General features: G+C 44.0%; 1 protein-coding gene across 1 annotated transcript; it reads left to right on the forward strand.

The window, feature by feature from the left end:
* The first annotated feature begins 5,876 nt into the window (after window positions 1–5,876).
* On the forward strand, window positions 5,877–12,214 carry TEX48 (testis expressed 48). Its single transcript, XM_028494292.1, has 4 exons — window positions 5,877–6,442; window positions 8,259–8,272; window positions 8,482–8,646; window positions 10,047–12,214. The coding sequence occupies exons 1-4, from the start codon at window positions 6,144–6,146 to the stop codon at window positions 10,148–10,150; spliced, it is 582 nt and encodes a 193-aa protein (XP_028350093.1). The 5' UTR covers window positions 5,877–6,143; the 3' UTR covers window positions 10,151–12,214.
* The last annotated feature ends 940 nt before the right edge of the window (window positions 12,215–13,154 follow it).

Genomic DNA, 13,154 nt, shown 5'->3' on the forward strand with positions numbered 1-13,154 from the left:
TCTCCTGCATTGGCAGGCGGATTCTTAACCACTGTGCCACCAGGGAAGTCCTATTATCCCCACTTTAAAGAGGAAGAAACCAAGACATGACGTCTATTTGCCTAAGGTTACCACCCTGCTGGGTACGGGCACAGAATGTGGACCCAGGTCTTCTGCATCCAGTGCTATACTGCCTCCTTCTGGCCCAGCCATCCTCAAGATGCTTTCACCAGAGGCACCAGGACTTCCATTGCAGTGCCCCAAAGGACAACACGGCATTGTGGACAGAGGGAAGGATGGGAGAGAGGGTCAGTAAACCTCCTCCTTCCTCTCCACGTTTGTGGTCCAGTCAAACCCTTCTGTCCCCACATTCCCTGGTTCCCAGGCCCTGTGACATCACAGACAGTTCCATCTCTGCTCTGCCAGCTGCAGGTGAGTGAGGCTCAAAAGTTAGACCTGAGAGCAGGAGGGATATTTTTTTTTCATCCTTAAAGGGACAATGTCGCCATCACTCCTGGGCACCTTTTCACGTTGCTCCAGGAAGCAGACGCCATCCCTCTTACCATGACCCCACTGTTTCTCTCTCTGGGTCCCAGTCTCCCCACCTGTGCTGAATGACCCCTAAGGGCTCCTCCAGCTCCGGAAGTCTTCCTGTTTGACTTCAATGATCTTTCTTGTTCTGGTCGAAGTTCTGTGGGGTCACTGAAGACCTGAAGTTCACAGCCCACTGGGGGTAACCCAAGGGCCCTTTTTCTTTGGCTCCTGCTTCCACCTAGAGGAGGGTGCTGGTAGTGCAAGAAACACCACACCCACCCTGCCCTAACCAAAATCAACTCCACATTTTCATCAGCATCAGCATTTACATTTATTGAGCCTTTACAATGTGCCAGAGAGCTGTGCTAAGCACTTTCCATCATTATTTATGTGAGGATTATTTAATCCTCACAACCACATTCTAGGGTAGATACTATTATCATTCCCATTTTACAGATAAGAAAACAGAAGTTCAGGAAAGTTAAATTCTTTTAAATTTCATAGCTAATAAACTAAATCCTTAGGAATTATACCCCAGAGAACGTGCTTGTAATTTCTACAGTGTTAATATCCTTTCCATTTCTGAAGAGGGTTCAAAAGTTCAAAACTCTTGGCTACCAACACTTAGAGGAGAAAGTGGTTCTACTCCCCTCTCTTTCTCGGGAAATTGCTGGGGAGTAAAGATATGAAAAGCATCAGCGCTAGATTCAGATAAACTTATATTTGAAAATATCTGCTGAGCTGCTACTACAGAATGATCTCCAAGATGCTATGTACGTACAAGCTGCTTTAGCAGAAGAGACCTCCACTCAACGTGTGGAACGAAAACTGAATTTATTTCTCATTAAACAAGAGAGAACTATGCTCTGATGACAAAGTCTCTGAACAAAGCTAATGGCTAATATTTAAGGGGTTTGTGGAGGCACTGAGTTCGTGGACAGGTGGTATTTCAGAGGCAGGAGTGCTTAGGAGTGGTAGACCATAGGCCATGAAGTACTGTCTGTGGATGTTACTTTCAGGAGAATGGTCATCAAGATAAAAGTTCATTAACAGGTTAAATGGGTTTAAACAGGTTCTGGTGATTATCTGTTACCATGGTTACAGAGCAATCAGTCTTCACTTTGGAGTGTGGGAACTCCTTTTTTATTCTCAGTCTCCCCCTTTCGGCCCTCCCTCAACCAAAGCCTCAGGAGAGACCCTCAGGGATTGTACAGATCTTCAGCACTGTTGTCGACTTTCCTTGAAGACACAGTTACAGTTTTCCACTTACAGAGGTCTGATGTTCAGTTTGAGCATCAGCCAGCCTGATGTCTCCTTGTTTCTGTCTTTCAATCATCTCTGGAGCCAGAAGTTGAAACAGTTGCCGCATACAAATATTCAACTCTCTGGACAACAGCCAATGAATGACTGTGAGACAAACAATAATAATTAAAAGTATTTTTAAGAGAGTGTAGAAGGCAGTATAGAATCATAACCTATATTTCCCAGGCATGACGGAAGAAGATAAATTTCAAATGATACCCTGTGTCTACCTCAAATAGCCAGGTTGCCTTTTCTTTGGGCTTAGGTATAGATTAACCTCAACTGTGGTATCAATCAAGGTACAGCATAAAGTGAAAGCAATGGTGCATAATCCCCCGATTAGCCAAAATAAAATCCAAAGGTAAGAGCTAAGAATTTTCAATTGGTCAGTTGTGCCCTAGGATGTGGGCTGTGTTGTGTACTATGTCAGTCAAGGTGAAGGAAAATGAGCCCCTTGTGTTGTCCACCTCCTTTGGGGGGCTCACTGTTCTCAGAAGTCTGGGATATTGATAACCCCATGAAGGATTTTTTTCCCTTCCAACACTGTGTAAGAAACATTGTCCACTGAGGGTGCCCGGGAGTTGCACACTTGGAAAGGGACACATAGTCATCACAAAGAACAGTAGGTCTTAGGTCTTAGTCCTGGTTGGCATTGAAAAGTCTGATTTCCCAGTAAGAAATAAACCATGTCAACAATCAAGCAGTATTACTGTCCACCTTTATTTATCAATTTTCCTTGGGAGTTTAGAGGAAGAACAGGAGAGTGCTGAGTGCTAAGGTCTCCTTAGAGTGGTATCACTGGACAGATTTGGACAGTTGTCCTTTGGCCATTATGGAACATGAGTTCTTCCAACGGTCTTTCTGCTCAAAGTATATATATATATATATATATACACACACACACACACACGTGTCCTCATCCACAGACTCCGTATTCTTTAAGAACAGAGGAACTTTTGGTCCAAGAGGGCTTAAAGTTATTTTGATTTCTAATTAATTTTTAGGACTATTTGAAAATAATCGGGAGATCAAAGTCGACATTTCTCATTCCAATTTATTGTATCTAAGTTCACTATTTCAGGTCTGAGTCCTTTGCAAGAAAAGAAGAAAAGATTCCCTTAAGCTGTTGGTCTACCCCAGAATGTCCTGAAGTTTACTCAGTCTCCTACTGATTCATCTTGATTTTGTTTTCAATTCTGAATCTTTGCCCAATCTACCCTTAAGAAAAAGGTTTTACCTTTTGAAATAACTTTTGAAATAATTTTATGTGGTGCATTTTCTGTGTTTCTTAACTTCTCAAGCCCTTAATTTTTTGGAATTATGCATAGATGTGTTCTTTAAATCTTCCGGTCTTTTCCATCCTGCTGCTTTTAAACATTTTGCTCCATTGTTGAAGGTTAACAATTACGTTAACTACTTGATACAAATGTGGTAGTCTAGGGCAATAAGTAACTGAATAACAGAATCCTGAACTAGACAGCAACTTTCTGTTGTTCCAAACTTTGAGATGATTTTAAATATTTCTCCTCAATTCAGCTCTCACCCAGGTTTTAAATTCAACCTCTCTGGATCCACCTTCTGGTACAGGAGTTTTAGGGGAATATTGTGCAATGTTTTGTTCTCTTTTCTAGAGAAATGCCCCATGAAGAAAGTTTATTTAGGCAGTTAGGGAAAGAAACGAGAAGTTTAAGTGGGCGGTAGAGATAAAGCTACTGGAGAGAGGGAGACATGCAATGCAAGTAGGTTTCAGGTTTGAGTAGTAGTCAGATTTTTTTTTCTTCTTCCTGGAGCGAGAGCATTATCAATCAAAGAAGCCCTCTACGGAGTGTTTGGTGTTTTTGTCTTCTCTCTTTTCTACCGCCCCTCTTAAATCTATTATTTTTGACACTGAAAGTTTGCCATAATGGCCATTGTAATTTTAAGTCATCTAGCAAAATTTTGCCATTAATTAAGATAAGCACATCAGAGTACATTCAGTGAGAGTATATATACAAAGCAAGAGTTTTTCCAGGAAGAGGAAGCAACTTCAATGCAGCTGAGACCATGACAAACAGGAAAGAATACACTACAGTTAGTCAAAACTTTGTACTATGCATGACATCTTGAATTCCTTGGCCAAGGAGAACCTAAAAGGCTTCATATGATCAATGCCCTGGAAATCACTAACTCCAAAACATAGGCTGAGAAAAGTGACTTTTCATTGCTTTACCAAGACAGACATGTGCTCATGAAGGTTTGGAGAGACCCAAGGCAAAGTTTTAGCAATTTCCTTTATACAAACTGACCACCAATCTAACAGACCTCCAACCAGTAGTTCCCAGGGCTGCCTGATGGTGGAGGCAGGTCAGACTTATGTTTTTATTCCTTCCTTATGAAGCACTTCCTTCTACACTCAACATACATAAGGCGATCTAGAACAAAATAAAAGCCCATGAAGCAAGAGTTTATATAAGTAGATGAAGATTGAAACTAGAGCAAGCAGCAAAAGAATCAGCGTGTTAATGGCAAGCATATTTGCTAAATGGTGCATCTTCAAAACAAAAGATCGAATTGCCTCATATTAATTTCCATTTGTTTATAAATCCTAAGGAAATAAATTCATTAAAGAGAGCTCAGCGAAATATGTCACAGCTCAAATTATTATGAAAAACTCACTTGACAGCAGATCCAAAGGACTATTGGAGATTGAAGCTAAATGGGCCCAGAAAGTGCCCCTCTTGGTCCAAGGATCCCACACAATGGGGACATCGTATGTGTCTGGTCTGCTGGCTGTACCTAGCCACAGTATATAAATTGTGCTATACTGAATAGCTTATGTGCAGGAAGTTAGAGATTTTGTATTCATTATTAAGAAGTCAAGGGTAAAAGAAACAGGAAGATCAGTTTGAAATCTATTGCCGTAATTCAGGCAAGAGCTGATGGTGGCTTGGATGGTATGAGAGTAGAGAAAATGAGAAGCAAATGCCCATGAGTGAGACAACTCACATAGTGAGTTGGGCATTGCGAGAAGAATTTCCTACAAGGGGGTTTGACACAGAAAGGGAAGGGAGAACAGGAAGCATTCAGAGACCTGGAAAAGTTGATACACAGTGAAAGGAGTTTGGGATGAAAACAAGGCCTTGTAATTCTGGACCACCCAAACTAGGAAGATCCTTGAAGAGATCATCTAACCTAACTTCCTCTTATTACTGATGAGGAGCCTGAGACACAGAGATAGGCATGGACTTACTCAAAGCCATACAGCAAGTTGGTGGCAGAACCAGGACCTACATCTACAAGACTGTGCTTCATCACCATGTTCTCATGGGACCTGGACCGGCTAGAATAGTTTGGAGCCAATGAGCTACATGAAGGGAAGGGAAAGGAAATGCAATGACCACTGACTGGGCACTTTGTGTACCCATCACCACAGGGGTCATTTTTCATATGTTTAAACCTTTACTTTTTGCAAAGTAGGCACTGCTTTTCCCATTTTCCACATGATAAAAGTGAGGCTCGAGAAGGTTAAGGAACCTACCCCTAGAAACGGGGTAGAATACAGATCTCTTTAAAAGCCAAGCATGTGGGCTTCCCTGGTGGCGCAGTGGTTAAGAATCCGCCTGCAATGCAGGGGACACGGGTTCGAGCCCCGGTCCGGGAAGATCCCACATGCCGCAGAGCAACTAAGCCCGTGCGCCACAACTACTGAGCCTGCACTCTAGAGCCCACAAGGCACAACTGCTGAGCCCATGTGCCACAACTACTGAAGCCTGCGTGCCTAGACCCCGCGCTCCGCAACAGAGAAGCCATGACAATGAGAAGCCCACGCACAGCAACGAACAGTAGCCCCCGCTCACCAACGAAGAGTAGCCCCCGCTCACCGCAACGAGAGAAAGACCATGCACAGCAACGAAGACCCAACACAGCCATAAATAAATAAACAAACAAATAAATAAATTTATATATATAAAAGAAAAGCCAAGCATGTTTATGTGGATTTCTGCATGGGCTGGGATTCTGCTGTAGTGGGATCCTACCTGGAGTGTGAGCACAGGTAAAGGACTGGCACTTTTCATCCACAGTCTTATGTTTATTTAGGAAACAGCCCTGCCCAGGGAACTGGGCTCAAATTCAAGATCGGTTGATTCAATAAGGCACCCCTGCAAGCAAAGCTAGAAGAATAGAGGCTTCAACTGTTTTCCATGGGTAAGAAAATTTTGTATAAAATAGGGATAGTGACCTTAAGAGACAGCAACCTAGGCTGAAGGGCTTGGACCTGCTGGCTGTGGGGAGCTACAAGAGATTTGGGAGAGGGAAGTGTTATTATACCTGGGAGAAGCTGACCCTGTATGACCCCCATCACAGTAAATTTCCAACGGGGCATCTGGAATTCAGGCCCCAGAACCCAAGGCCCCATTCCTTTCTTTCATACAGCAGCCCACCAAAACCTGGCCTCGAAGATCTTCTGTTTATGCTGCAAATGCTGTGAGGAACCCAATGCCACAGATGACTCCAAGATCCCCAGTCAAACCCAAGAGCTTCAGTCATCAAAGCATGGTAGGTACCAGGCAAAAACACCCTGCGTGGCCTCTCGAGACCTCATTTTGCTCATCCCCCTTCCTGCTGAGATACCCTCAGATTTCCTTCAGCTTTTTTTTGCGGGATCTTCCCGGACCAGGGCTCGAACCCGTGTCTCCTGCATTGGCAGGAGGATTCTTAACCACTGCGCCACCAGGGAAGCCCTTCCTTCAGCTTTTGATTGAATAATCCCAACCTAAAATGAGGTGAAGATTGGGTGGCTAAGTACCCAAATCAATAAACAGAGCTTAAAAATCTTGAAACTTAAAGTGCAATTCATGAACCAGCAACACTGGCATCACCTTGTTAAAGCTTGTTAAAGCTGCACTTTCAGACCCTACTCCAGTCCTACCGAATCAGAACCTAGGTTTTAACATGACCCACAGGGAAACCTGAACATACATCATAGTCTGAGAATCACTTGTCTAAAGACTATAAAGATAGCAGTTAAGAACCCTGCCTTTGGGGCTGGGGTTAGATCCAATCAGCTCTGCCACAGAATTGGGCAAGTCACTTACCCTTTCACTCTGAGCTGCAGTGTCCTTACCTGTAAAATGGGGATATCCACACTGTATTATTACTTTTCAGGATCACTGGGAGGATTAAATGAGGGAATATATAGAAGCACCAAGCACAGGGCTTGCACTAGGTAGGCATTCAACAAAGGTCAACAAATGGAAACTATAGTATACAGGTATTGGCTAGGATAGGATAGGCTCTGATGCTAAAACAAATATGCCTTTAAATCTCAATCATTTACAAAACAAAAGTGTATTTCTTGCTCATTCAAAGTCTATTACACATCTTTTTTCATCTTTAGTCAGAGCATCTGGAACACAGTTTCCGAGGCCACCATGTATAAGAGGAGAGAGAGAGAGAGAGAGAAGGCATCCTGACCTTCAGTTTGTAATTACATCCTTCTTGATGATCCAGGACAAAAGGTCATAGTGGAAAAGACTGGGGTTCAACATCAGCAATTTCAGACAGAAAAAAACAGCAATATTGTCAAGATCAGGCAAAGCTAGGACTGACAAACACACAGCTGGGCAGTGAGTGGCGGGGTCAGGGCGGCTGGTCAGGCAGCTGACACAATCCCACTAGGAGACAGGACAGTTCAATGGCAGGAAAAAAATTCTCATGGCATATTTTGCCAGAAATCCATAGCAGGGGCCTTTAAAATACTTCCCCTGAAAATAATTTCACGATAAAAACCAAGAAACTTAAAAATGTCAGTCCCTTTTTCCAAGATGATAATAATGATAATTACTGAGCCCCAATTACATGCAAGGCACTGTCTAGGCACAAGGGACCCAGCTGTGATCAGATAAGTCCCCTACTGTTTCAGAGCTTACACACTAGAAAAGTGATCTTATTTAATCTCTGTAATAACTCTAAGAAGTGGACCTGATTATCCAGAATGGATATATCATTTTGCAGGTCTGAAAACACAGACAGAGAGAGGCGAAGCAATTTGTTCAAGGTATGCAGCTAGAAAAGGACAGTCATTTATTACAGAATACAGCTTAGTCTGTTGACAAGATTGTATGTTATTCTTTTAAGAATCTAGGGGTATGTCAAAATAAAGCCTTATATACAACAGTGGTCATCACAATGGTCTTTATGGTAGTGCAATTTGAAAGCAGTCTAAACACCCAACAATAGAACATTGGTTAAATAAATCCTGAATTATCCATAAAATTCTTAAAATTTAGTGACATGAGAAAAATGTTTATGATATGTACAAAGTAAAATGCATGCATAATATACAGGATGTGATGGACTATGTAAAAATATGCATATAGGCAAACACTGGAACTGTGATCATATCTGAGGGGAGGGGTGTTTGGGGCATTTTTTCCTACTTCATATTCTTCAATATTTCCTAGCTTTTCTATAATGGGTATGCATTATATTTATAAACAGGAAAAAAGTAAACTTTATATTTTAAAAAGAATACATATTTTGAATCCAGTGCCTGCTTATGAGGCAGAGAACTCAGAAGATGAGAGGACACAGACTCAGGTACTCCCCACCCCACAATAATCACCACTGGTCCATGTGCCCTGCTCCAGTTGGCAAAACGCCTTCACCTCTGGTACCTCCTCTGAGCCTCCCCACATGACCACGTGGAATTACCACTGCCAGGTCTGCAGAAGGATGAGCTTGACGGACAAAATCTCAAGCAAGATAATGAAGCGTCCCACGTGATTTTGGGGAAATCCCTGCTCCATCCAGAAAAGAGAACCTCCTATTTCAGCAGCAGTGAGTTTGAGGGTGAGTTCCAAACTGGGGTCCTAACACTGACCAGGAACCTCTGGGGGAGGGGGCCTTGTCCTAATGACCAAACCCCAATTTGATATTGAGCTAAGTGGGGTGACAGGAGTGGCAGGACTGCTCCCTTCAGGAAGCTGCAGTCACATTCTAGGACACACTGGACAGAGTCCAGGGGTCTAAGACCTGGCTGCAGGACCTTCTGAGCTGGGAATTACATGAGGAGCAGGAGGTCTGGGAAGAAAGAACACATATCCATACTTTCCTTCTAAGCCCTTGTGGCATTGTCTTATATGTGTATTGCATGTGATTGTTTGCTTAATGTCTGCTTCGGCCACCAGACGATAAGTTCCAGGAGGGCAGGGCCTACATCACTTTTGTTCCTCCAAACTCAACCAGGTACATGGCAAATAAACATGCCAGAAAATGCTTGTGGATTGAGCGTAGTCCAGTGGGGGGAGAAATGCCTCTGGTTCCTGGACTGTAGCCACATCCAGGAAGAAGAAATGCAGCCCCACTGGTTGGCACCCACACTGTACCCTGGTGATCTCACATAGCTCACAACCATCCTATTAGGCTGGCTGTTAAGAGGTAAGCGTCATCCAGCCCAGTCACTTCAGAACTCTCGTAACAGCTAAACCCTCCTGGCAAACAAAATTTCAAAGTCCAATTTCTATAAAAACTCAAAGGGGTCCTGCTCTACTCGAATTGGGGATGAGGGTCTGGGAGTCCCCCTAGCTCCCCTCCCCCCCACAGGGTTCCATGGAGCATAGTTTAAAAACACCCTTCTCGATGGACTTGAGGACACGGGGAGGGGGAAGGGTAAGCTGGGACGAAGTGAGAGAGTGGCGTTGGCATATATACACTACCAAATGTAAAACAGATAGCTAGTGGGAAGCAGCCGCATAGCACAGGGAGATCAGCTCGGTGCTTTGTGACCACCTAGAGGAGTGGGATAGGAGACGCAAGAGGAAGGGGATATGGGGATATATGTATATGTATAGCTGATTCACTTTGTTATACAGCAGAAACTAACACGACATTGTAAAGCAATTATACTCCAATAAAGATGTTTAAAAAAAAAAATAAACACACCTCTCACTGTATAGAGAAGGCTTTGGCCCACAGTGGGAAGGGACTTTCCAAAGGCCCAGCAGAGAGTGGTGTTAACGTCAGAACCATCATGGGCCCAATTCTTCTATTTTCCAGGCCACTTCAGTCTGCAAGACACCCTGCTGTCACTGAATGCTCCAATGGGGTACCAATGCGTCCCAGGCCAGGATCCACGTGGCTCACACAGTATTCCAGAATCTGACAATGACCAGGGATGGGGGTGACCGGAACAGTCCACCCAGGCCCAGAGCAAAGCCTTCACTGTGTGATTTTTCCCTTTCTTCTTTCAGATGTGAATTCACATGTTTCCAAAAGAGGATTTCACAAGAGAAACCTAAGCCGCTACTCTCAGGATCGCTGGCCATACCAGCCATGCCTCATTGGGAGACCCTGAACATTCTAGACGGCAGCCCCCTTGCAGGTCTCTGAGGCTGCACGGCTGCTGGAGGGTCTCCAGCAGGAAAGGGACGGTGAACAGGGGCCATGAAGACTGATTCGGAAACTCCCCAGAGGAGGAGAAGACGTCTGAGCCGTCCCTGTGCCGCCAGCAAGAGTCACTTCAGCTCCCAGAGAAGCCGCTGCAGAGGAGCTGCCTCCAATTAAAGTCCTTAGTTGCATCTTAGGCCTGTGTCCCTCCTCTTTTCCCCTCTCCCAGCCCTACTTCTGAGATTCCCTTGAATATAGAACAATTAGAATTAGGCATCTCTTATTAAGAAATGAGGTCTGATTCTAAAACATTTTCAGTCACTCCTTACCAACCTAACCAAGTACTTAGGAGAGGCTGGTCAGCAATGGGCAGCTATAAATAGATGCTGTAATAACTGTCTAGAGCTTGAGGGCACAATACTGCTCGGCTACTGTGGGACTCAGTTTGGTGCTCAGGGTCATAGTGAACAGTGGGGCAGGTAGTGCACAACTCTGCAACAGGCAGCCCTATAGTGATGCAATGCACAGCCCATACAGTTGTAGAAAGCTGTTTGCGCTAAAACGCAGAGCATGCAAACGTAACATGCGGGACACCCCAAGTGGCTTCAACTTTAGCCAGGGAGCCAGGCACAGAAGCATATCACTTCACCTTATAGACAATTGGGAAACAATAACAACGGGGAATTTTGCAACCAACTTGGGGATTTGGGGAAGGCTTCCTGGAAGAGATGGTGCTTGAGTTTTTTGAAAGTTGAAAGGGAATTAGCCAAGGAAAGAGGAGAGGGGAATGGTATTCCAGAAGGAGCGAACAGAATAAGCAAATTTGGAAAACAGAGACACAAGCTGGCAGGAGTATAAAGTAGTGAACTTCGATGCTTGGAAAGACGAAAGTGAAAACCTGAGCCAGGGTGTTGGGAGAGGTGAGGGGGACAGAGCTTTCAGAGCCTCATATCCAGAAAAAGAAAGTTGGACTCTATCCAGAAGGTAATGGGGAGCCAGGGAACGTAATGTTTAGGCAACAAAGTGACATAGCCATATTTCTGGTTTTTGCAATATGAACATGGTGAGTTGTTAAGACAAAACATTAGCACTCCCTGTGTCTGCCCCCAGCACTGAAGAGGAGAATAAAGGAAGATGATGTCTTATACCACAATATTATAGATTAAGATTCATACCTACAATGGAAAGCCCATCCTGGCTGCAATTTGAAGAAGTGTGAGCAATAACGATAACAGCAGTGTATAAATCTGGTATATTACTCTTCTAAATGCTTCATAAATATCAACTCACTTAGCATAATAACCCAATAAGGATAGTACTGTTACTACTCTGGTTTTACAAATTAGGAAGCTGAGACCCAGAGAACTTAAATAAGTCTCTGAAGATTACACTAATAGTAAATGGCAGAGCTGAGACTTGAACCCAGGACACCTGATTCCAGAATTGATACTCTTAACCAACCAGTTATGCTGCCCTTCACAATGATGGTAGAATGACATTCAGTGATTGCTTTTGGCTCCAAATTGACAGTTCATTGCCTGTTCTTCAAAACTGGAGTTGGGCCCTTTAAATCTTTTTCCCTTGGCAGCTAGTGCAATCTTAGGCTTCGTCAGTAGGGGGTGCTGGAGATACTGGAAGAGGAAGGGCTTTCCTTCTGTTCTGGGGAGCTCACTTGGCAGGGAGCAAGCAGCACATGTAGCTCCTTGGGTATCTGGCTCTGGCAGTTCACATGGCTTCTCCAGCACCCAGATCCTGCTGTATATGGTGGTCAGCAGCACTTAGCTAGCAGCTTCTCCCAGTGACCTCCCCCCAACAAATGGGGTAGTGCCTCCACCTCTCTGTGATAGCTTTCCCTAGCACCTTAGAGGGCAGATTTCTAGAACATTCTGTCAACATGGCATCTCAGAGACTTCTCTGCGTCCAATGGGCCACAGCCATGTCCTTCCCAAGGTCCGTATCTCAGCTGGAGATGGGTGGGGGGGGCTCTTCCTTGGGGGCTCTATCTCAGCCCTGTGGTGGTGGCTATGCCTTAGACCTGTTATTTCTATATTCTTTACAGGATCTTACTTCTTATTCACCAATCCATTATTTCAACCCCCTGTTAAAGTTAATAATTCTTTATATTAAACTTCTTATATTCAAATTACTGTGTGCTTTCTGTCTTCTGATTGGCCCCTAACTGATACAGACATCCAAAAAGAGGCTGCCTAGGCAATCAGGACAGACAGTGATATAGGTATGAACTAGGTCAGCATCCCTAAGATGGAGACGAGAGCCCCAAGTTACAAAGTATATCTCAGGTAAAGCTGGCCAATTCGAACTCAGAACCATACAGGGAAGAAGATTCTGCTAAATGAAGTTCTTGACTTCTTTTGCAATGCAGAGAACTGCGAAGGGGGTGGTCGTGAGGCCAAGTTCACCACACACAGGAGATCGTTTCATCTTGGGCTATGTCAAGCTAAATGAGTCTACGGGACATCCAGGTGGCCACATCCAGAAGAGGTTAGAAATATGTGGCAGGTAAAGTTAAAAGAACAATGGCTGAAAGCAAACAAGGGAACCTCCAGAAAACCCTATGTTCTTTATGTCTTGGAACTGTTTCCTGCAACAGATACAGCAGGTGCTTTGCACATAAAAGATGCTCCTTAAATGTCACCTCCTGCATTTAGAAGCCACTTCACAGAAAGATGGAGGGAGGCTCACATCCTATGAACTTGTCAAAGGGCCCTTGGCCTCAGGGTGATATCTTTCTTTAGAGGATTTTCAAATAATAACAATAAAAATAATAATGGAAGCCACAGCTGGACCTTACCTCTGACTATGGCAAACTAGCTGGTATCAGACCAATCCTCCTACTGAGAGCAGTTTAAAAGGCTGTAGTTCCTTTTTCTTAAATCTGTCCGAATATGTCAAAGAGCTACCAATGCAGTGAGGACTTGAGGGGCCAAGGTCCTCAAGAGAAAGAAAGTGCA

Source organism: Physeter macrocephalus, chromosome 9 (genome assembly GCF_002837175.3).
Source record: "Physeter macrocephalus isolate SW-GA chromosome 9, ASM283717v5, whole genome shotgun sequence".
NCBI lineage: Eukaryota > Metazoa > Chordata > Mammalia > Artiodactyla > Physeteridae > Physeter > Physeter macrocephalus.